This window comes from Bos indicus, chromosome 11 (assembly GCF_029378745.1).
Source record: "Bos indicus isolate NIAB-ARS_2022 breed Sahiwal x Tharparkar chromosome 11, NIAB-ARS_B.indTharparkar_mat_pri_1.0, whole genome shotgun sequence".
Lineage (NCBI taxonomy): Eukaryota > Metazoa > Chordata > Mammalia > Artiodactyla > Bovidae > Bos > Bos indicus.
The window spans coordinates 10,652,615-10,677,233 of record NC_091770.1 but is presented as its reverse complement, the minus strand read 5'-3'; the positions used below and the strand labels follow the sequence as shown (position 1 = coordinate 10,677,233).

At 44.6% G+C, this 24,619-nt stretch overlaps 1 protein-coding gene and 1 pseudogene across 1 annotated transcript; both read left to right on the top strand.

Moving 5' to 3' along the window:
• Positions 1-99: 99 nt before the first annotated feature.
• Positions 100-24,363, top strand: ACTG2 (actin gamma 2, smooth muscle). The gene is made up of 9 exons (XM_070798428.1): positions 100-229; positions 9,610-9,779; positions 10,178-10,306; positions 16,672-16,782; positions 17,037-17,121; positions 18,841-19,002; positions 19,766-19,957; positions 21,601-21,782; positions 24,135-24,363. The coding sequence occupies exons 2-9, from the start codon at positions 9,654-9,656 to the stop codon at positions 24,276-24,278; spliced, it is 1,131 nt and encodes a 376-aa protein (XP_070654529.1). The 5' UTR covers positions 100-229; positions 9,610-9,653; the 3' UTR covers positions 24,279-24,363.
• On the top strand, positions 10,313-16,770 carry LOC139185730 (complex I assembly factor TMEM126B, mitochondrial pseudogene; annotated as a pseudogene).
• Positions 24,364-24,619: the final 256 nt, after the last annotated feature.

The window sequence follows — 24,619 nt, the reverse complement described above, 5'->3', positions numbered from 1 at the left end:
TCAAATGATAATTCACTCTACCCAACCCCCTTCTCCACCCTCCCCACCCCCAAGGCCGATTTATTGAAAAAACCACCTTATATGGTAATATTGCTAACACACCGTCAGCTGGCCTTTTTAGGGACTCTGTTTAAAGAAGATCCGCCTCTGGGGTTTTATATTGCTCTGGTATTTATGCCAAAGACACACCAGCCCTCAGTCACTGGGAGAAGAACCTCTCCTACACTCGGTGAGTACTATACAGCTTCTGCTGTCTCTGTCTTTTTGGGGCCGCCTGGCCCCCTGGGTACAGGAGGCGCCTTCAGATTGGCCTGGCTTTGGTGACGCTGGCCTAGGTCACACGTCAAGGCCCTTGGTGTGCAGTGGCGCCTGCAAGCACACTGCTGCCTGCCAGGAGAAGGCATTTCTGGCCATGGGGCATCCTCGGGCAAGGGCAGCACAGCTCCCTGCCCTCTTAACCAGGTGCTGGGTGGGATATGTTACCTGCGCGCTCTCTCTTCTCACTGCTCACCAGGGCCAGTGCAGATCTATTCCGTGTCCTTTGTCATGGCTCAGGATGTCTGGGAGGCTGTTTAGGGGAGCAGATGCTTTTCAGAGAAATGACTTCCCAGGGCATTTAAATCCAAACCAGTCATAGCCCTTGTGTCTGTGAGATGTCTTGTTGGGGATGGGTGAATATTTTCTTCAGACCACCTCTTGTCTCTCTGACTTCTGCTTCATGCTTGGCTAAGAGTTTTCTCGGTCTTGAAGGCTCCAGGATGCAACAAATCAGGAGTAGGGTGGAGTAAGTGTCCCGGGGCATCATGTGACTTTAGGGCTGGAAGGAAGTGGAACCATCTATTAACAATTCATTCTGCGATGAAGACACTGAGACCTGGGGAAGTTAAGACCCTCACCCAGCTGTGAGACCACCACCAATGTCGTTGTCCTCCCCCAGTGACACACACACACAGACACGTGAGCATAAATAATTAAGAGGGAAATAGACCAAGGGGCTGTGTCCACTTTTGCGATCAAACTCTGCTAACATCTCTTTACAGCTGAGGCTGGCCGGTGTAGTGGTGCAGGCCTTGAAGATAGACCACCCAGCAATGGAAGTAATACTATATCTCCCTGGCAGTGCTGTTGTGAGGATTAAATGAAATAATATTTGTAGAAAGTTCCCAGCTCAACACTGTCAGGGCCTGGCCCTGAGTGCTCAGACCTTAAATATCACCTGGACAGTTTGCTGAAACAGACTGCCTTACCCCAGATTCTGACTCAGTAGACTGGGATGGGAGCTGATAATTTCCACCCCTAATAAGCTCCCAGGTGAGGCTGAGGTGGCTGGTCTGGAACCGCCCTTTGCACAGGGAGGCTTTAAGCTCTTGCTTTTACCATTTGAATGGGTTTAGAGTTTGAGGTTAGCCCTTGGGCTGCATAGAGAGATTCCTATGACACAGATGGAGGGGAACTAGAAGAAATCTAATGAGCAGATATTATACGTCACACCTGGGAAACCAGGATGGGCAATATGACATCATGACCTTGAAGCTACATTTCTTTCCTCCTTCCCTTTGTTCATTCTGGCAACACTTCTTGGCGCACTTGTTATGTAAGCAGGCATTGTCCCTGCTCCTTAGGACAGAGTAGGGGTTCTGCAATCACTAGGAGAGACAAATGAAAACCATGGAAAAGATAAATATATGAAAGAGGTAAAGCCCAGGAGTCTCTCACCCAGCCCAGAAGTTATCAGGGAAGGCTTCCTGGAAGAATGGGTACCTAACCTGGGTCCTAAAGTCGGGATAGTCCCAGGACAGAGGACAAGTGGTCTTTGGGACTGTTTAAGTGGCTCAGCTCCACTGAATATAGATTTCAAGGCAGGAAGCAGGGAGTTCTAAGGTCAGAGGAGAAGGCGGGGCCAGATTACTAGGGCTTTCTGCTGGTGCTGCTGCTGCTAAATCACTTCAGTCGTGTCCGACTCTGCGACCCCATAGACCGCAGCCCACCAGGCTCCCCTGTTCCTGGGATTCTCCAGGCAAGAACACTGGACTGGGTTGCCATTTCCTTCTCCAATGCGTGAAAGTGAAAAGTGAAAGTGAAGTGGCTCAGTCGTGCCCGACTCTTAGCGACCCCATGGACTGCAGCCCACCAGGCTCCTCCATCCATGGGATTTCCCAGGCAAGAGTACTGGAGTGGGGTGCCATTGCCTTCTCCACTAAACTAAAGGACTGGGCAATGGGGCATCACAGAATGGTAACAGCAAGAGGTCTGCCCCCTGAAAGGACTGCTCAGGCAGCTGTGAGGGGAGTGGGCTGGAACAGGGCAAGACTGCTACAGCAGTGCACTGGTCCCAGCTGGCGGTGGATCCAGACATAAAAGGCCTGAGGATTGGAGGGGAAGGAGCAGGGAGGACTGGGGAACCGGGCTCCATCCTGGGTGGGGGTACAAGTCTCTGAGGGGCCAATCCAACCAGAGGACGATGCCATCGATGAGGATGGCAGTCTCAGAGATGGAGTTGCGGTGCCAGGGCCGTGGGGCTCAGGAGAGGGGTCAGGTCTAGATCTGAGCAGGGGAAGAGAGTGGCCAGGATAAAACAGAACAGCAAGTCCAAATGGCAGATTCCTGAGGACCAGTAGGGTTACGAGCAAGAAGCCATTTTTAATTTAATTAGAATTAACCAAGTCAAGGTACCCTGAAGTTAATAAGAGGTGCCGCTAGAATTTTCCACCGTAGGAGTGTTCCTCACGCAGTCATTGTATGGATGTATGCACTTGCAGATTATAATAGGCGGCTGCTTAGCTGTCAATTGAAGCCCTCACTCCAATCTATTTCCCCAACTATTACTTGAAATCTCACTATATTTGAGAGGCTTTCCTTTTAGGACTCAAACTTTTCACTGAAATGAAAATGCCTTTGGAAACTGGCATAAATTCAACCTTCCTTTCAATAATCATTGATTGGTGAAGCAGATCCTTCATCTCCTTCCAGTGTGGCAGACTTCATCCTGAGAGCAAGTTGTAATGGAGAAGATAAGAGAGATAACAAGAATTATTATTTTTTCAGTCCTTTACAATAGGGATTGGGAAACTTTCTGTAGAGAACAAAATAGTAAATATTTTAGGCTTTGTGAGTCTAAAGGTCTCTCTCACAATTACTCAACTCTGCCATTGTACTGGAGCAGCCACGGACAGTATGTAAATAAATGGATGTAGTTGTGTTCCAATAGAACTTTATTTATTATTTGATTTCATATAATTTTCTTGGGTATTAGAATCTTATTCTTTGACTTTTTTGCAACCATTAAAAAATATCAAAACCATTCTTAATTCAAGGGTGTCACAAAAACAGGTGTTGTAGTTTGTAGACTACAGGGTCAGGAGTTTACTGACCCTGATTTGCACTTTATAAAGCACTTCATTTCCATTATTTCATTTGATCCATTATCCCGGGAGATAGATGTCACCATTTCCATTTTACAGTTGAGGAAACTGAAGGCCAGAGAGGGAGCCGTGGAACTGAGCCACGGGAAGGGGCACCTGAAGGGAGGAGAGAAAAGGAAAGAGGGCGGGAGAGAACTCTGAAACCAAATCTTCAGAGTGAGGGTGGGGAGCGCTCACCCTGTTCTCGGATTTGCTTGGGGGTGGCCAGGGGTATGTGTGGGTGAGCAAATCCTTTGCACTCATTATGTCTTTGGGTTTTGGCCACTTTTTGGGGAGGAGCGGGGATTTGTGCTTCTAACTCTGTGAAATCCTCAATGAAGCCCAGATGTAGTATGTGCTGAAAGGGCCAGAACAGTGCACTTGGGTTTTCTGCGAGTGTAAAGGGATTGTGACCCAGGAAACCACAGTGACGTTGGCTCTGGTTCAGCTGACACACTCGAGTCTAGCCACAAATTACCAGCAAGCGGCTGAGTGAGGTTTAGAATTTCCCCCAGCAGAGACCTTCCAGGAGAGGCTGGCTCCAGGGTCCAAGCCTTCCCCCAGAGGGCCCCTGCCGCCAGCTGCCCTCCCTCTGCCTTCACCTCCCTCGCTTCTCATTTGGTTCCAACTTCAAGAAAAAGCAGATCTGAATCCACCTCAAGTGCTGCAGAATGGCACGGCTGACAGCTTGAAGTCACTCTGTGGCTTGTCTCAGCTGCTGGGAAATCAAGTCCAACACGCTTTCTTCCTGTAAGTGCAGAACTTCAGGGGGACACAATAGGGTTCACCAAAAAGCCAGACCGGCTTGAACTACAGGTCACACGAGAGAGGGGACCCCAGAGGGAGATAGTCACAGAGGGGCAGCTTTGCTTCTTGGCCACGTTTGGAGGTTGTTTTCTCCTCTAGGTGGACCACCTGCTAGAACAAGGAAACCCAGCGCTCTGTGCCCAGCTTGTGAAGAAGACCATCCCTTCGTGGTTCTTTTTTTTTTTTTTTAATCTATTTTTTGTTGTTGTTGTTTAATTTCTTTTTTTTTTTTTAAACTTTACAATATTGTGTTAGTTTTGCCAAATATCGAAATGAATCCGCCACAGGTATACATGTGTTCCCCATCCTGAACCCTCCTCCCTCCTCCCTCCCCATACCATCCCTCTGGGTCGTCCCAGTGCACCAGCCCCAAGCATCCAGTATCGTACATCGAACCTGGACTGGCGACTCGTTTCATACATGATATTATACATGCTTCAGTGCCATTCTGCCAAATCTTCCCACCCTCTCTCTCTGCAGATGAATGGATAAGAAAGCTGTGGTACATATACACAATGGAGTATTACTCAGCCATTAAAAAGAATACATTTGAATCAGTTCTAATGAGGTGGATGAAATTGGAGCCTATTATACAGAGTGAAGTAAGCCAGAAAGAAAAACACCAATACAGTATACTAACGCATATATATGGAATTTAGAAAGATGGTAACAATAATCCTGTGTACGAGACAGCAAAAGAGACACTGATGTATAGATCAGTCTTTTGGACCCTTCGTGGTTCTAAATCATGTGAGCGAGCTGCCTGGGACTGTGGGAACTGGGAGTTCAGCTCTCAGGGGCAGAGCAGACTGTCACGGTGGAGCCCAGGCAGGTGGAGGGATTGTCATCTGACATTTACTGAGCATCTACTTCGTGCTGCCCACCAGCACGGGGGCTGTCAACATAAATCTAGATCTTGTCATGGCACGGGAGGGGCTCAAAGGCTCCGAGAGAGAAAAGAACACTGACCCTTTTGTTTTAGGGCTTTTGCTGCCAGCAGTGCTAGAGAGACAGAGAGGCAGAAACAAAAACACCAAACATGGAGAAGTTGTGTGGGTGTCACTGAGCTGCTGGGGAAGGGGCAAGCCCAGGCTTTGGAGCCTCATGGGCTGTGGCCAGCCCTACCTCCCCCGGTGAGCAGCCTGAGAGCTATGTCCTTTCACTTTTCTGAGATTTGGTTTGCTTATCTGTAAGTTGGAACTAAGAATATCTTTACTCAGGGCTTCTGTGAGGATTAAATAGATAGTATGTGTGAAAGGCATTCAATTTTTAAAAATTAAAGATGTGTTTTTACCAAAAATCTAAACACAGAATATACTGTGTTTCACCTAACAAGACAGCCTGCACCTTTTCCATGGCAGTAAATATTCTGCTCTATTATGGGAAGGTTTCTGGCAACTAGTTTACAAGCATTTTATTTATTATTCAATAAACTTTTTGGCATTAAAGTTGGCCAAATCTTTGCACTCACCCAAGGATAAATGGGCTTCCCTGGTGGCTCAGCTGGTAAAGAGTCTGCCCGCAATTCAGGAGACCTGGGTTCAATCCCTGAGTTGGGAAGATCCCCTGGAGAAGGGAAAGGCTATCTACTTCAGAATTCTGGCCTGGAGAATCCCATGGACTGTATAGTAAATGGGATTGCAGAGAGTCAGACACAACTGAGCAACTTCCACTTTCACTGTCAAGGATAAATTGCTAGAAGTGTATTTGTGAAAAGACATGTGCATTTTTAAAGACTTTTGATAAATATTTGTAAATTCTCCTTCAGAAAGGTAGTCCTGTTCGCCTCGTCAGCTGTGAACAGGAGCTCACCTTCCCACACCTCTGCGGGCAAGTGTAGTCCTAAGGAGCAGACACAGCTTTCAGGCTGGAGATGGGGTCAGCTTTTATCCTGGCTCCAGAACACTGCTGACTGTCCACAAGACCCCAGGTCCTTCTCACAGAGGCTGAACAAGAACTTTCACAGTTTGTTATTCAGACTCACCTTTACAATTTCATATTTATCCTGTTAAATTTAATCCTAGTGAATTTAACTTGTTTTTCTCTGCTTTTTGAGATCATCTTAGATTTTGATCCTTCCAGCCAACAGATGTGTTTTATCTGGACATATGATCAGCGTGTACTCTACATTTTTGTCCAGTTCATATATAAAACATGAGAAAGGACCAGGAGTGGAGTTCTGAGGTATATCGTTGCCTCCAGGTTGACAGTGATCTATCAGTGAACACCTTTCAGTGACAGTAACTCAGATAGCTGTGAATATGCCTAATTGTTTTATTCTTCGGCCTACATGGCTTTATCAATAGTGATGTCACAGGAGAACTTGTCAGATGCCAAGATCAAATTAAGCTCAATTTCTCCCACGTTCTCCTTCATTTCCAGCCAGAGAGTCTTGGGGAAAAAAAGGAGGCTATTTGTTGTTAGTAAACCCTAGTCAGTTATAAGAAATCACTTCTTCTTTAATAATGCTTTCTTTAATAGTGCCTTCTGGAAACCCACCTAATTTGGATACCAAGATTACCTGAGGTTTTAGACCACTGCCTTGTTTCCCTTTTTGAACACTGGAACTTTTGCCATCTCCATCTCCTGCCATCTCTCCATTTCTCCATGGTTCCAACATGGTAGGTTAGGGAACTTCTCTGCAATCCAGAAACTGTTCAAACCAAAGGCAGCATTGTTTTGAACAACTAGGTACTTTTTCTTTAAATTTTTTAAAACCTTTTTATTTTATATTGGGGTATTGCCAATTAACAATGTTGTGATAGTTTCAGGTGGACAGCAAAAGGACTCAGCCATACATATACATGTATTCCTTCTTCCCTAAACTCCCCTCTGATCCAGGCTGCCACATAGCATTGAACAGAGTTCCCTGTGCTACGCAGTAGGATGTTGTTGGTTATCTATTTGCAGTCTAGCAGTGTACACATGTAGATCTCAAACTCCCTAACTATCTCTTCCCCATTGGCAACCATGGGCTCTGAGCAGCCAGGCACTTCCCTTCAATCTCCATCACATCTGACCTTCTTGTCTTCTCACCAGTGTTTGTTCTATGCCACTGAGACTAGTGGGCCAAAAAGACTGAAAATGCAATGTTGATACAGAAGCCTGACAGGTGATGGGAGTCAGAGTAGTAAACAGGTTGGGGGAAGGGGGTTCCAGACCCTGCATCTAAAGGTCCAGAAGGGACAGGAGATGACACAGTTCGGAGGATGGAAAGAACCTCCACATAGCCTCAGTGAGAAGGCCAAGGAGGGGGTCCAGACAGGAGATGAGTCTGGGGACACAGGCAGGGGCCAGACCTTGCTGGACCTTGTGGGCTGAATGAGAAAGTTGGGACTTGCTCTCCATGGCCAAGGGCATCATGAGGGTCAGCAAGGACAAGCAGGGTTGGATTCTAGACGTCCCGGTGGCCTCTCCCCGGGTGTACACCCTGCTTTGAACATAACAGGAAGGGCTTCCTTTTAGCCCGAAAATTGTGTGAACAAGCTTTTGCTCAGTCTCTAGGTAGTCTTTGGCATTCACAGGACTAGGACTCTCCCTCTTTCCTCTGGTCATGGTCTTTGCTGTCCTCCTCCCACGTAAGGTCGTACGGGAGCCGGGGTCCCAGTTGTCTGCGGCAGCTCTCTTCTTCCCCTCCTGCTGCATGTTCTGAGCGAAGCTCGGTGAGCTCCGCAGCCACCTTCTCTTTCCACGCCTTGTGCCTCTCTTCTCTGGACCCCCATCCCCCTCAGCTGAGACTCTCTCCACCTTCCACCCGGGGCTTGCTGGCCAGATAGTGATCTGCACACCATCTCCTAGACTGCTATTACTTCTCCTTTGTCACTCAAAAGAAAGAAAACCTGCAACATGTTAGAAACATTAATTTCCTAGTCAGTTTGCAGCCATCCCAATTCAGGTATCAGCACTGGAGGCAGGACTTCTCTGTTTTTTTTTCCATCTGAAATGACAGGGGCAGTGAGTCCCATCATGAATTCTCTTGCTTTCCTTGTCCTCCAGGGGCTTCTATCCTTAGGATTGTACATTTCACCTAGAACTGCTGCATCTTTTTTTCCTTGATGATATGTTATGACTGATTTTAATTATAGACTGTACATGGATACAGTCTCCTTGTTAAAAATTAAAACATTACGACACTTCTCCTCCCAGTCCCCTTCCCACCTCCAGGTAACTGCTATGATCAGCCTTAGTTTTTTTTCCCCAGAACTTTTTGCTATGTGTTCACATCCACAAAAAGAAAATTATAGAAAATGCGCAATATTTTTTGTGCTTTAAAAAAAACTCACAAATTTTTTATGCTGGGCCATCTATCCTGCAACTTGCTTTGTTCACTCAGCAGAATGGTTTAGAAACTTGTCCACATTAGTCCATGTCGATCTGCCTGTCCCTTCCCTTAACCTCAGTACAATATCCCACAAGGGACGTTTAGGCAGTGCCACATTGTACATTGATGTGTTTTTCGGATTAAAGAGTGCCAGTGTTCCCACAACTTAGCCAACAGCTATGATAAAACTTCGAATCTTAACAATGAGATGGGTGAAAATGGTCTTACTTCATTTGCATTTCCTGATAACTAATGAGGCTGATCACCTTTTCAGGTAATTGTTGGGAATGTGCATTTCCTTTTCTGTCAATTATCTACTTCATAGTTGTTTTTTTTTTTTCATTTTGAGCTATTTACTTTTTTCTTATTGATTTATAAGAGTTCTGGTATATAGTAAATGATAATCCTTAATTATGTTTATTGCAAGTTTTTTCTATTTCTTTTCTAAACTTCAAGTCTGTAGAGAGTTTTTCCATTGGATTAACACTTTGTATCATTTCAGGCCTTTGAGAGGCAGGTGGATTTGTTTGTGAGGGCTGCCATAATAAAGTATCACAGACTGGCTTAGCAAGGGAAATTTTATTTTTTCACAGTTCTGGAGGTTAGCAGTCTGAGGGCAAGGTGTCAGCAGGGCTGGTTTCTCCTGAGGCCTCTCTCCTTTGCTTGTAGATGATTGTCTTCTTGCTATGTCTTTACATGGTCTTCCTCTGTGTGTCTCTGTTTCAATTTTCTCTTGTAAAGATACCCATTCTATTGAATTAGGCACATTTGGTACCAGTCATAATAGATCAATGACCTCATTTTACTCTTACTTATCTCTTTAAAGGCTTTATCCTCCAATACTGGTACATTCTGAGGCACTAGGGTTAGACTTCAACACAGAAATTGGGGGGTACACAGTTGAGCTCAAAACAGCAGGGTAGAGAGAGGGAAGAGGCCCAAATGCCAGAGTGCAGGGCCGGGTCCTTGCCTGTCCGTCTGGAAGTAGGCCCTAGTTGCCCACGGGGTCAGACCCCAAAGCCGAGAAGATCGTCTCCAGCATGATTTTGAGAAGTGGCCAACTACCTCTCTTCTCCCCAGTTCCCTAGCTGCTCCAGCCCCTGGTTCACTCGGCCACACTCACCATGTGTGAAGAAGAGACCACCGCGCTCGTGTGTGACAATGGCTCTGGCCTGTGCAAAGCTGGCTTCGCAGGAGATGACGCCCCCCGCGCCGTCTTTCCTTCCATTGTGGGTCGCCCTCGTCACCAGGTACGCTCATGTGGACCCAAGGCTTTGAGTTCCTGGGAAGAAGCACTGCATTGTGGCATCCACGGGGAGCCGTGTGTGTGTGTGTTTGTGTGTGTGTGTGTGTGTTTCAAGTAAAGTAAGAGGGAGAAGTGTATGGATGAGCCCTGTTCTCTCAGAAAATGACATTGTTTTAGGACAGAGAAGGGAGACACGCCCACGAGAAATCATCCGTCTTCTCTCCCATCATTTCCCCATTCATCAGCATCTGCCTCACCCCGCTTCCTTCAGCCTGGTTTCCAGTGGGAAAAAAGGACATTCTTCTTGTCTTTATCCTTCTTCAGAGACTCTCCAATGCCTGAATCCCTCCAAGTGGAACCCTCAGCCAATTCTGTTCTCCTTCCTTCTCTTTTGCATTGCAGGGTGTGATGGTGGGAATGGGCCAGAAAGACAGCTATGTGGGAGATGAAGCTCAGAGCAAGCGTGGGATCCTTACTCTCAAATACCCCATTGAACACGGCATCATCACTAACTGGGATGACATGGAGAAGGTATTTGTGGACCCCTCCTGTAATGTGCTCATTTTAATATCATCAAGACCTTCTGCCCTGTCAACTCTTCCTCTACGATGTTTCTCACATCTTTCTTTCCTTCCTGTCCACCCCCCTGGGCATTCCCCAGCCTAAGTTGCCAACATCTCTCACTGGATGATTCCAGTGGCTTCCTGACTGATTTCTCTGTCTCCTGTCTCAATTGCCTAATTCATTCTCTGCACTGTTGCAAAGCTTGTCTTTCTAACAGACCAAACCATGTCACTTGCCTCCTGGGACTCTTCAGTAGCTCATCACTGACCAGCAGTAGGTTCCTAACTCCGTGTCTGGCATCTGAGGACCTGGTCCAGCCTAAGTCCGAGTTTTATCCTTTCCTGCAGCTTTCATCCCAGCCCAGTGCTTGTCCTTCTTTAAAATGCATGGTCCCCTCCAAAAAGGTGAATATCCTCTTTATGTTCCCTGTCCTGCCTCAGATAGGTACATTGATGCTATACTATTATGATGCTTCTCTAGTGAAAAATTTAAGTAAGAATTGCTACTGGTTTCTAGAAGCTTTTTTTCATGTCAGAAAATGGAAGAAGGACTTCCCTGGTGGTCCAGTGGTTAGGACTCCACGCTTCCACCACAGGGGACGGGGCTTCCGTCCCTGGTCTGGGAACTAAGATCCTGCCTGCCGTGTGGTGTGGCCAAAACAAAAAAACAAACAAAAAATCAAACTTTCACTAGATACCTAGGAAATACTAATATCAGGAACAAAACCACCTGTGAATGATAAATGAAAATAAAATATCCAGAAAAGGAAGATATGGGGGTAGTTTTTAAATAGTAGTTTGTGTTCAACAAAATCATGTGCAAAATGCTAATAGAACCTTTCTAATATTCTTTTTTAATTGAAGTATAGTTGGTGTACAATATTTCTAATATTCTTTTGATAAATCCCACTGACAGTTGTCTGAGAATTCTTGTTTCTGCAATGACTGTCTCTTGAAATGTAACAGAGGGCTTATTGAGCAGCAGCTGCAGTCTTGCAGCTGAGAATAAAGAAAGCTGATTTGAAATCTGTGCTTCACATACACTTTTCTCTAAACCTTAAATTCAGTCACTCTGAATGAGAGATAAACAGATAAAAAATGTAATTGCTTTTTGCTCCACTCTGTGGGGCGGTTAAAAGCACAGACACTGGTACCAGAAGCAGGGAGATTTGGGAGCAAAAACTTCCTCTAAACCTCAGCTTCCTTACTTGTGGAAATAAAAATACTTTCTTCACTAGGTTGCGCTGAAGGTTGAATTAGGCAAATAGTATAATCCCAAAGCATGGAGCATACTTAATGCTCAATACATGGCACATATTACTTGTATATGTCTAATGATATCTAATTTAAAAACAATAGACAAAATTTTTATTCACAGTAGTAATATGGACTCTTTAAAGAAATTCCTAAAAGTACATTACATACTTTAAAAGAAAAATTCAATAGGATAAAGCTGTCAAATTTTTTCAAGTTGATTTATAGGCTCATTAAAAGTAAAGTGAAAGTCGCTCAGTTATGTCTGACTCTTCGTAACCCCATGGAGTGTACAGTCCATGGAATTCTCCAGGCCAGAATACTGGAGTGGGTAGCCTTTCCCTTCTCCAGGGGATCTTCCCAACCCAAGGATCGAACCCAGGTCTCCCGCATTGCAGGTGGATTCTTTACCAGCTGAGCCACCAGGGAAGCCCAAGAATACTGGAGTGGGTAGCCTATCCCTTCTCCAGTGGATCTTCCCGACCCAGAAATTGAACTGGGGTCTCCGGCATTGCAGGTGGATTCTTTACCAACTGAGCTATCAGGGAAGCCCTCATTGCCATTCTAATAAAAATCTCACAATTGTATATATTTAAGGTATACAACTTGATAATTCGATAATGTATATACATTATGTATCAGTCACCATATTCAAGCTAATAACATATCTACTACCTCACAGTTTGTTTTTTTTCCTTGTAGTGAGAACACTTAATATTTATCCTCTTAGCAAATTTTAAGGACAGTATTGTTACCTCTAGTCACCATGCTAATATATTCTGTTAGATCTCCAGGTTTACTCATTCCGCATACCTGACACTCCGTGCGCCTTGACCAAGAGCACCTCCCTTTCCCCTCCCCCCAGCTCCTGGTAACTCCATTTTTACTCTCTACTTCCTTGAGTTTGACTAAAAATAACACAAGCTTTAATTATGCAAGATAATCATAAAGTTTGGAGAAATAAATAAAATAAAATTTATGAGACTATTATGAATAAGGAAAACTGACAGAAGACTTGCTATATCTGAATATTAAGATATACAGTTATACAAATTAAAACAATCTGATGCCAGTACAAAGGTGAAAAAGAAATAGTAAATGTAACTTCCAAGACCAGAGGGGAAAAAAGGATTACTCAGTGACAACTGATTACTGTTGTCAAAAAAGGATTACTGTGACAACTGATTCATTATTTGGGGGGGCAGGGAATCTGTTTATGGCCCTTACCTCATACAATTTCATTAAAACACATCAGTTGAACACAAAGTTAAATGTAAAAAAATTAATGAGAAAAATACAATATAGTAAGTATGAGTATCAAATTTCTGGTGAAATAAGTCATAGAAAGAATAACAAATGTGATTTCTTAAAAATCATAATTTCTAGTATGTAAAAATAAAACCAAATTTAGAAGGCAAACAACAGATTGCAAAGAAATTTCACAACTAGTGTAATAGAGGATTAATATAAACAACTAATATAAATTGATAATTAAAAACACAAAGTCTCCACCAGACAAATAATCAAGGGGCATGACCAGGGAATTGGCCAAATAGAAATGATTAAAAGTTGAAAATCTGAAAATTATTTGAAAAATTATTTAAAGTTTTATTTAAAAATTTAGAGTAAAACAGCTAGGTGTTATTTTTATCTGTCAAATTATTTCATATTTTAAGAGTGAGAACATTGAATGCAGATAAGGGTGAAATAGGCAATTTCTTATTCTGAAGTAAAGACAAAATTAGCCTCTTTGTGAGTAATAGAAATCAAAGCATTTTCCAGCAGTCACCAAGATGGCAGCACCCAGGCGTGAGGCTGGAGCTGACCCGAGGGCTTCAGGTGTGCTGGTGGGAGCTGGGGAAGCAGGCAAGGACCTCAAGATACCAACACACACACATGGTCAGTCCAGTCCTTCTTTAGGAGATGCAAAAGTCAGAACACCAATGGTCACTGAAATCACAGAAAAAAATTTGAATACTTTAGAAAAGAAAAGACTTTTCTATATATGGAACAGTGACCTTTGGAACAACAGTTGCTTTCCCTGGAATATCGGGAAACCTCATTTAACCTCAAGGTTAAACATGATGCTTTGAAGACATATGCATCATTGACTCTACTTCCATTTTTGTCCACTACAGTTTCCTACAGGCTTCTTATAACAGATGCTTTGTATTTAGGTAATACAAGCCAGGAAAACTGTGTTCTGAGAAGTTCACTGATTGGCATGGCATGTGGTGTTTTATACCCCACTGCTTTGGCTTTTTATAAAAATGGATGTCTGGCAGTCAAGTATACTGTTCCATTACCACCAAAAGGAAGGGTTTTATTTTACTGGCTGCTGCCTTGTCAAACAGAGATAAAAGCAATGGTGATTCCTCTCATTTTCCAGACAGTCTTTGGGATAGTTCATGGTTTTCAGCATTATGCAATATTTGAAAGTACATTTGAGAAAACTGTGTGTGAAGATTAACCAAAGAATGAATGGATACTGAATCAGCTGAATGAACTTTTTTTATGATAAAAACTCAGGCACTGCTGAAAGAGTTGAAAGTAATTCTAGATGGACGATTTGTTGTTGTTGCTGCAGAATGCTTGCTTTGCGGTGCTGTGCTGGTCTCTGCCATACAGCAGTATGCATTAGTCACAGTTGTATGTGCAGCCCCTCTTAGAACTTTTCTTTTTTGGAAAACATCCTGAATAGAAAAAAGAAAATGTAATAGGTACAAAGATAGTTTTCACACAATTATACAAAAAATCAAGCTACCCTGAATAGCAATGTGATTAAATATATGATGGTGATGAGATATGATCAACTGTCATATAAGCATTAAAACAGTTTTTAACTCAATTTATTAAAAATAAATATTTACTATGAAAAAGAAAATTATTTACTTATATTAACTGAAAAGTGATAGGAAACAAAATTGAACACAGAAATGTAATCGTAGTAAGTAAGAAATAAATGAAAGCATATGAAGTGAATAAATGATAATAGTAATAAATTTGAAAATACATAAAGATGAAAGATTAGGGAGAGAAAAAAGCCAAAGTGTTAACTGTTTATTAGTAAGTGATGGAAATATGGGAAATTTGTATTCCTCTTAAAGAAATTTTCCTAATTTAAAAATTGTCAACATCTTTAACTTTTAAAGTACTTCATAACTTAAACTTCAAAGTACTTTATAAAAGCTTTTGAAAATGAAATAAAATGAAGTGCAGATGGTTGGACCCAACATCCAAAAAGATTCTGATTTATGGGCCTGGGATACAGCCTGGGAAGCTGCACCTATAGCAATTATCCCCACAACTGAGGCCACATTTGGGGAAACACTGACATCACCTTATTAAGCCTAACTGCGGTCTCTTCTGTCTCCTGTGACACCCCCACAGCCTGCGGCCTCTGCCTGTGCCATTTGCTCTGCCTCGGCTGCCCTTCTCAGTCTTTGGAGACCGTCCTTTGCCTTCAGGGCTCTCTCAGATCTCCTAGAAAATGGACTTCTCCTGCCTCTTCCTTCACTTGAATATGAATGTGTCTTTGCATTTTGTCTTTTTGACTGCTTTTCTCCGCTCTAGACTTGGAAACTAAGGTTACATTTAGCACCATCCTAGCTGCCGTCTCTGGGGTCACACAGAGTCGGACAGGACTGAGCAACTTAGTAGCAGCAGCAGCACAAAACCTGAGGCCCATAAACATACCGGTGCAATGGACACAAGGGCTCTGTGCCCCACCTCTGGGGAAATCAAAGCCCTGTGTCCCTACCACTCTTTGCTGAATCCCTTTGAAATAAAGGCTCTTGTTTGCTGTCTGGATTACTCAGAGGGAACCGGACACAGTGGGAAGAAGTAACTTCCTCTAAAACTACCATGCAATGTTTTCAGAATCTAATATTGTGCCCTGTAACTATTAAATATTCAATATGTAGAAGTAAACTACCAGGCTTCCCCGGTGGCTCAGACAGTAAAGAATCCGCCTGCGGTGCAGGAGACCTCGGCTCAATCCCTGGTTTGGGAAGATTCCCTGGAGAAGGGCATGGCAACCCACTCCAGTGTTCTTGCCTGGAGAATCCCAGGGACAGAGGAGCCTGGCGGGCTACAGTCCATGGGGTCACAAAGAGTCGGACACGACTGAGTGACTAAGCACAGCACACATACAGAAGTAAAAAAAAGAACTAGCTTCATCTAAAGCAGTGATTCTCAGCCAGGATAATTTTGCCTCCCAGGGGCATCTGGCAACTTCTGGAGACATTTGTGCTCCTCACAACTGGAGAGGTGCTACTGGCCTCCAGAGCGTGGAAGCCAAGGATGCTGCTAAACACCCCGTAATGCACAGGTCAGCCCCCACGATGAAGAATTATTGACCTAAAATGTCAAAGCGCTGAGGCTGAGAAACCCTGCTCTGAAGAACAGCCTGGTCAGTAATAGACAGTGACAGTCCATGCATATCTGTCAGGCTTCAACAGGAGACAGTATACACTCAGCTGGGGTTCTGAATTAATTTAAGGAAGGACTACTTACAGAGGTGTGAGCAGGTTAGGGAACCAGAAAGAGAGGCAGAGACACCCGAGTACCAGCAGCAGGGAAAGCTCTTAGAGCTGGAAGGCTGAAGGGCAAGGGTGGCGAGGCTAGAGGTCAGTGAGAGCTAGAGCCTGAAGAGGGGCCACACAGCAGGAGCCCTGCTCAGGGAGACCTCAGCTTGGCCAGGAGGGCACCCTGCCCTCCTCCCGCCTCACACTCTGCAACCCCTTGCTGGTATCTTCGATCAGCCAAACACAGCCAGAAGCCAGAGAGCTGCAGGTGCAGGGAAGACGAGGGAGCGGAGTGAAAAGGAGCCATGGTCAGATGGAAATAATCAACACACTGAGTATGTTGGCCCTAGGTCTGAGTCCTGTCTGGGGCCCTGATGAGAAGGAATACACCCTTGAAAGAGTGATCAGAAATTCCCAGTGCTGACGGGCCTCCTCTCCAGATCCAGTCTATTCTGAGACCATCAAGCCATCCTCCCCCAGTACGGACATGCCAGTTGGAATTTCCCCGCCCACTGAGAGTCTGCTGGACTCATCTGACTTTTCTCCCAACCAGATCTGGCACCACTCCTTCTACAATGAGCTGCGGGTAGCCCCTGAGGAACACCCCACCCTGCTCACAGAGGCCCCTCTGAATCCCAAGGCCAACAGGGAGAAGATGACCCAGGTAAGAGGCCAGGAAGACCTGCGTACCAGCGCAGGAACACACATGGATGCTTGGCCAGATTCTTTTTCCCAACCATGCATCAATGCAAAAGAGTAGTTTTGAGGACCTGCTATGCGTGCAGTCCACGCCAGAACCCATGGGAGGTTGGAGCGGGGTTAACAGGCACAGGTCCCCCCCTTAATAAAATTACCAACCATTCTGTGGGCCAAGAGACCTGTGATTTCTAAGTCTTCCATTCTGTGTTGTTCTTTCAGATCATGTTTGAAACCTTCAACGTCCCCGCCATGTACGTCGCCATTCAAGCTGTGCTCTCCCTCTATGCTTCTGGCCGCACAACGGGTAAGCAGCCCTGGAATCTGTTCCCTTTTTGACTTGAGGGGAAGCAAGGGAAAGCTGGGCTCCTGGAGAGATTCCTGTTCAGAAGAATCAAAGGGACAGCCAAAGCCCAACGAAAACCTGGGTGAGGGATAACAGAGGGAAACCCAGGTAGAATGTAGGTGCAAGCCCCCCAGTATAGCTGAAGAGAATCTACACGAGCAAATCATGACCGCAAGGGCCATTTCCATCACAGGAGTTAGTCAGGGAGCTTGTGCACACTCTCCAACAGTACTGGAATGTTTCTGCTCACGAAGCAGCAATGGCAGAATCTGTGATGGTGGCTGTATAAGTATGAGGTGGCCTTGGCATAGAAAACTCAGGGAAAACAGAGGGAACTTCAAAATGAAGTGATTTTTAATAAGGGCTTGACAGCTTCCAGAAACACCTTTCAAACATTCATTCATGTATTCATTGATTTGTCCATTTATTCATCCATTCAAATATTCTCCAATACTTCATACCCTGTGCCAAACGCTGCAGGCCATGGGCACACTGGGAAACTGACAGATGAGCCAGTTTGCACACATGAGCCAGCCATGCAGCACACTGGGAAACAAGACAGATGAGCCAGTTTGCAGCTAACACAGTCTAGTGGAGGAGAGAAGAAATTAAAGGATAATTTCACTGCACGTGATGAGGACAGTGACGGGGGAATGCAGGTACACATGGTTTTGAATCCTGCGCCTTGCGCTTGGTTTTATGCCGTGGACGTCATGTTCACACGCCACATGGTAGTCATTGTGTGTGAGGCTTCCATGATTGGTTGACTGATTTTGCCATTTCTCTAATGCAGAACCTTTAGGTTTGCCTCCAATTTTTGCTTATTATAAGTTATGCTGTGACCAACATCCTTGTATAAGAGTAAGCTACTGATCTCTGGATATTTATTTTGGATCTGCCCTTTACTGAGACATCTTATTAACGCTAATGGTTTCTCACTTAGTCCTCTTAGGTCTTTTAAGTATGGGCTACAGTCCGTGGGATCTCAAAGAGTCAGACACAACTGAGCGATTAACATACACACTACTTTATCTGCAAATAATGATGATCCTCTTTCCTTTTGATAATAATACCTCTTATTTCTATTTCTCGTCATATTGCATTGGCTAGAACATCAAGGACAATATTAAATAATAATAATATAGTAACAATATTGTAATGTTTCCCCATCCATTATATGGCTGTTGGATCAAGAGGGATTTCTTATCATGCTGAGAAAACTTATATCCTTTCATAGTTTACTAAAAGTTTCATCAGTAGAGAATGTTCATTTTTTTCAAGCTGGTTTTTATAGTCCTTTGAGTGCTAACATTCTAATTGCATGAGCGTATATGTTAGTTTGATGCCTGAAGGATATGCAAATTATTCACTCTAACTTAAGGAATGCGCACCCTAGATGCCAGTTGACAAGTATGCATTTTTGTGAAAGTGTTTCAAGGGATATAAGAAGAGGAGATGTTTCATTTGCCTTCCAGAAGCCTACAGTTTCATTTGGGAAAATACACTGACATACACAAAATTGACGTACACAAAAAATATGATTGATAATTCTCACAGTGGGTGAATTTTCCAGCTGCTAAAGAAACATATGGTCGTTGAAGATCATTTGGTGACAGGTCCCAGAAAGAAACAGATGAAAAAAATACAGGGTTTCATAGGCCTTATCTCCTCCGTCCTTAGGCATCGTCCTGGATTCAGGGGATGGTGTCACCCACAATGTTCCTATCTACGAGGGCTATGCACTGCCTCATGCCATCATGCGCCTTGACCTGGCTGGCCGCGACCTCACGGACTACCTCATGAAGATCCTCACAGAGAGAGGCTATTCCTTTGTGACCACAGGTACCCATCCTCTTTCTGGACTTGACTTGGGCTCAGAACCAAATCTGATCTAGGACCAGAAACTCTCATGAGTAATGAGAAGTCAGTGGCCCTGTGTGCTCAAACTCTCTTAGGGTAGATAGGGAGGCCATGAGCTGGGGTTGGGGCCCTGGACCAGACCAGATAGTCAGGGGAGCCTTTTTCAAGGGACAAGTTTCCCAACCAAGACACCCTGGGGAGGGGTACGAGGCTTAGACCTACTTATTCTAAGAAATGCTTGTCTTCACCCTCCGTTAACTGTGCTTTCACAGCACACCCTCCCTCCCCAGGGTCCTGCTACCTCTGTCCACGTCCACAGGATCAGAGCTAGTTTTTATGGGGCTGGATGGTGGCAAGACTGGTGGTGCATTTCATTACCTCGAAGTGTTTATGGTTTGAGGACAAATGGAATAACTAAGGTCTGAATTTCTAAGGGGAAGTGGTCCCCAAGGCAGGAAGAATTTATAGGTAGGGGCTTTCCTAGATTCTGTACAATCCCAGCATATAAGCCTCCATCTAGATGGGAGATGTGTGCTGCAAGGCCCTCAGGAAGGCCTGCAGCTTTGTCAAGACAGAGTGATAAGAGCTAGATGAAAAGTACATGCAAAGTTTTGCTTGAGAATCAAGCAAATCTTGAGACTGAATCCAAAGGAGAAGGAAGAAGGAAGTTTTCATGGAGACCAAAATGGGACAACCAAACTAGCAGAGCCGAGTATCTACTCTCTCTCATTTCTACTCTTTCTAGCCGAGCGAGAAATTGTGCGAGACATCAAGGAAAAGCTGTGCTACGTGGCCCTGGACTTCGAGAATGAGATGGCCACGGCAGCCTCCTCTTCCTCCCTGGAGAAGAGCTACGAGCTGCCAGATGGGCAGGTCATCACCATTGGCAATGAGCGCTTCCGCTGCCCAGAGACCCTCTTCCAGCCCTCGTTCATTGGTGAGGCTCTGCCTTAGTTCTGGCCAATCACACACACTGTTTATTGTTTATACTTACCCAAAATTTTCCAGAAAGGGCTGAAAATACATGAACAATACAACTAGATAAAATCTAATTTTAAATAAAAGGATAAGGAAACCAAAATAAAGGAAAAATGGGATGGGAATATAACATGAAACTAAGAATGAGGTTAAAACACAAAACTCTTCTTGAATTCTCACCATTTAGATCACGGGGTCTGAAATCTATAGGAGTAGACAGAGTGGGTTTGGGGGTCAGACCTGGTTTTAAGTCTTGATTCTGGTCCTTCAAGTGCTATACCTTGGGCATGTTACCTTCTTCAAATCTCAGTTTTTTTATCTACAAAGTAGAAATCGTGATAGTACCTACTAGATAGGGGTTAAATAAGATAATGTTTAATACAAGGATAACTATCATCTTGAGAAGTATATAAGAGGAAGGCCTGTTAGCAAATGTTGGCATACAATGTAGTGGTAAATAGCAAACCAGATAAAGTGCTATAGGCCTAAGAAATCAGGCAAGGCTTCTCATAAAGCTGAATCTTTGAACAGAACCTTGAAGAATGAGCATCACCTTACGGTATCTGGGGATGGAAGGAGTGCAAAGTGGGGAATGGCATGCAAGGCAGAGGGAAAGCTTGTGAAAATTATGGAATATGTGCACGTCATATTCTATTTGGGACATCACAGGTGAAGTGTGTGTGTGTTTGTGTGTGTGTATGTGCACGTGTGCACGCATTCACACACGGGAAATTGAAGAGAGCTGCTGGGTCACACAAAGAGCGTGGGTGTTAATCATATCAGCAATTTCAAATCCCCTGGAAGTCTTTAAGCAGCAGAGTACAGAAGTCCGAATTTCACTTGAGGAAGATTCCTCTGCCTACAGTGTGGAATAATACCACATGGAAAAAGACTGGAGGGGGGGAAACTCAGGTATGTGGGCATGAGCTGTTTTGGCAGGCAGGGCCTTTTACTGTGGAAGATCTCGGTTGCAGACAAAGGTGGCTAGATGTCAACTAGTAGGCAAACACGATGTGATTAGAGTGGGATATTTTTTGGCTATAACTGACTATAACATGGAAGAACCTTGAAAACATTATGCTAAGTGAAATGAGCCAGACATGAAAGAATATTGTATGGTTTCATTTATATGAAATGTCCAGAATAGGCACATCTATAGAGATTGAAAATAGATTAGTGATTGCCTAAGGCTGGGAAAGGGGAGAAGGGGAAAATGGAGAGTGTCTGCCAATGGGTATAGAGTTTATTTGGGGGGTGCTAAACATATTCCAAAATTAGACTGTGGTGATGGTTGTACAACTCTTTAAACTATACACTTTAAAGGGATGAGTATCATGGTACATGAATTATATCTCAATAAAGTTGTAAAAAAAGTGATACAACGGAAGCGTCCCTCTAGAAATATTCATCAGGCAGCAGCGTGAACGATCACTCAGAATAGGGGAAACTCAAGGCAGGGCAGTGACCAGTTAGAGGGTCTGATCTTACAGTCCAGTAGGGAGGTGACAGGCAAATCAGGGTAGCTGTCCTGATAGAAGGGTCACCTGAGGAGCTGTAGGTGTGGGGTGGTGGGTCCTGACCAGATACTGTGGTCTCTCCTAGGCATGGAGTCAGCTGGAATTCATGAAACAACCTACAATTCCATCATGAAGTGTGACATTGACATCCGCAAGGATTTATACGCCAACAATGTCCTCTCCGGGGGTACCACCATGTACCCTGGCATTGCCGACAGAATGCAGAAGGAGATCACAGCCCTGGCCCCCAGTACCATGAAGATCAAGGTGGGTGCTACCCTGGCTCCCCTCATCCTATTCTTTGTACAAAGACCTGTGTACTTGGGTACACAGGTCCAAGTAAGGCTGCCAGGCCTACAGCTTGGTGGTCACCTTTATCCTGGCCTGAGGCAGATTTCATCTTGTGGGGGGAGTATGTTCCTGGGACCCTGAATGGGATACACATTTATTCTGGGCTCTTAAGCACAATCTCATGGACACTGTATGAGAAGGAGGTAAAATGAATTTGGAATGGAGAGAATGTTGAAGAGGTTGAAAAGGAAATGAGGAGTTTAAAGAGGGAAAGAAAAGGAAGAGGCAGCACCTCACCATCTTTAAACTTTAAAAAGGACCTGGGAAACCTTTTTAAGGTGAAAGTTCCAGAGAGAGAATGTTGGCTGTAGGACAGGCTACAGGGACATGCCTCGATTCCTGGATAACCTCTGACCTGTGTCCCATCTCGGCCGCAGCCCTCCCACACTGCTTCGCACCTCATAGGCCTCCTCAGCACAGGATCCCACCTGTCTTACCACCCCTCCCCAGCCTCTGGTCCCCAAGCAACCAGACAGACCTTTTCAGGATTTCTAGGAACTGTTTTGCTAGAGGGGTTAGAAAAAGGTAGGCGCCAAATAGCGATAACAAATAGGTTGAAAGTTAGAGTCTCATGATAAAGTTGGCCTCTGAGCTGAGGAAGTGTGTTCTATATGTTAGTATTCTAAGAACCTTTTTCACAAAGGCCTCCCTGCCCAGGGAAGCAGAATGGGCCATCAGAAAACAGATGAGCACCTCCAAGCTCTTCTCACCTGGAACCACTGAAGCAGTCATGTTTATTGAGGCCTGCCGTATGGTGGGCACTGTGCCAGGCCTTGGGCAGTGGTTTTTTTTACTAAGACCATGTGTCAGGATACCAGACCTAGCCTCACCCCCAGATTCCTGTTCAACAGGTATGGGGTACCGCCATCACCTACACTGACAAACGGACACCAGTGATTTGATGCATATCCCAATTTATGAGCCAATGCCCTGAGTTTAATAACATGGCCAGCTGTTCAGGAGTTTAAGATCTGCTCATTAGACATGTGCAATGGGAGAACACCTTAAATAAGACCAGAGGAAGGGAAAGGGCACTGCAGGCAGGGGGAAGAGAGTGAGTAAAGGTGCCCAAGGGTGTGTGCATGTACAAACTCCCCAGCCAAATTGGACAGCAAGATGTGTGGGGGAGATGAGGCCAGCTCCAGAATATGGAAGAATAGAGTAGGGTGGAAATGGGGCTGAGATTTAGGGCCTCCAGCCCAAGACAGCCCAGAGTTTTCTCACTAGAGCTGCCCAGCAATAAAATCCTTTACCTTCTTAGTGGCTGCGCCCGTCCTTGAGGTGTATGTCAAAGGAGCCCCGGTGTGACTTTTGTCTGCGTGAAAAAGATAACTTCTAAAGACCCTACTTATTCTGTAATTCCTTGATCTGCAATTTAGGAAATATGTAGGGATATCCTTAGGAGACCAAAAAAAAAAAAATCTGTTTCACATCTGGCTTGTTCTAGCATTGGATTCTTAGTCCTTTCAGAAACAGGAGTTAGTTGAAGAGTCATAGTCCTTTTGAGTCCACTTTTAGATGAAGTTCAAAGTTGTCTGACATGGCAACGAAGTTCTAAAGGCCAAGCTCAGGAATCCCAGTGGCATGTATGAATTTGAGAACTTCTCAGATACAAGAGACTATTGAGTAGACTGGCTTATACTCCAGAAAGGAGGAATCCCAGCCCAAGCTGCCCATGCATCCAGGCAAGAAAAGAACAGCACTGCCCTTATAGATGTTTGTATTGGCTAGCTATTGCTGGGTAACAGCAACTGTGAAATGTCAGGTCACATAACAATAAGCATTTATTGTTCATGCATCTGCAGGTCAGCTGGGAGTCAGTTGTTTTGGGTCAAGTTTGGCTTGGCAGTTCTGCAGGTCTAGCCAACTCAGGTCAGGGGTGCATCTCTTACTGTGGGGCTCAGGTTAAAGGGCCAGTAGCTCTTTAAGGGAAGTTCTTCTCATGAAGATGACAGAGACACAAGAGACTGTGCCACTTGCATGACTGAAGCACATTTCTAGCCACTATGTCAAGTCTGCTGATATCCTATTGGCCAAAGCAGACAGGGCCCAGCCCATTCTTCTCATGGAGGGGCAGGGGAATGAAGTGGGAGGCAGGGTGACAATCTGAGCAATAGTCTGATCCACTACAAGGCTTCTCCTAGTTCCTTTCTGACCACAGGAGCTGTCCTTTCCCAGGGCAGTCTGGCAGTATGATGAGATGATTCCTGGACCACCTTCCCTATACCTTGGCAACTGACCATGATTCCCCACATTTGCTCTTTGCAGATTATTGCTCCCCCAGAGCGGAAGTACTCAGTCTGGATCGGAGGCTCCATCCTGGCCTCTCTCTCCACCTTCCAGCAGATGTGGATCAGCAAGCCAGAGTATGATGAGGCGGGGCCCTCCATTGTCCACAGAAAGTGCTTCTAAAGTCAGAACAGATTCTCTGGGGACCTCCTTGAGCGTGCTCTGTTAACAATCATGAATCATGAAACATTAAAACCTACAAGCCTGCCTTCTCTGTGTGAAGGTCTTTTATCTTCCTGGGCCATGTCTCACACATAGTGCTAAGGGCTTTTCACACCTTATTTCTAGTCCACACAATGACTCTATGAGGTAGGTGCTGCTGTTACATATCACAGATGAGGAAATTGAGCTCTGAGAAGTTACAAACTTGCTGAAGATCACACAGAACCAGGGTTAAAAATTCATGTGTATCTGATGCTAAAGCCTAGAGCTTCTTCTACCAACTTGTTTTCTTTTTCTTTGAA

Coding starts and splice junctions, on each gene's coding strand:
- ACTG2 (XM_070798428.1), top strand. CDS start 9,654: ATGTGTGAAGAAGAGACCACCGCGCTCGTGTGTGACAATGGCTCTGGC. Junction 9,780..10,177: donor TGGGTCGCCCTCGTCACCAG/GTACGCTCATGT, acceptor TTTGCATTGCAG/GGTGTGATGGTGGGAATGGG. Junction 19,003..19,765: donor CTATTCCTTTGTGACCACAG/GTACCCATCCTC, acceptor TACTCTTTCTAG/CCGAGCGAGAAATTGTGCGA.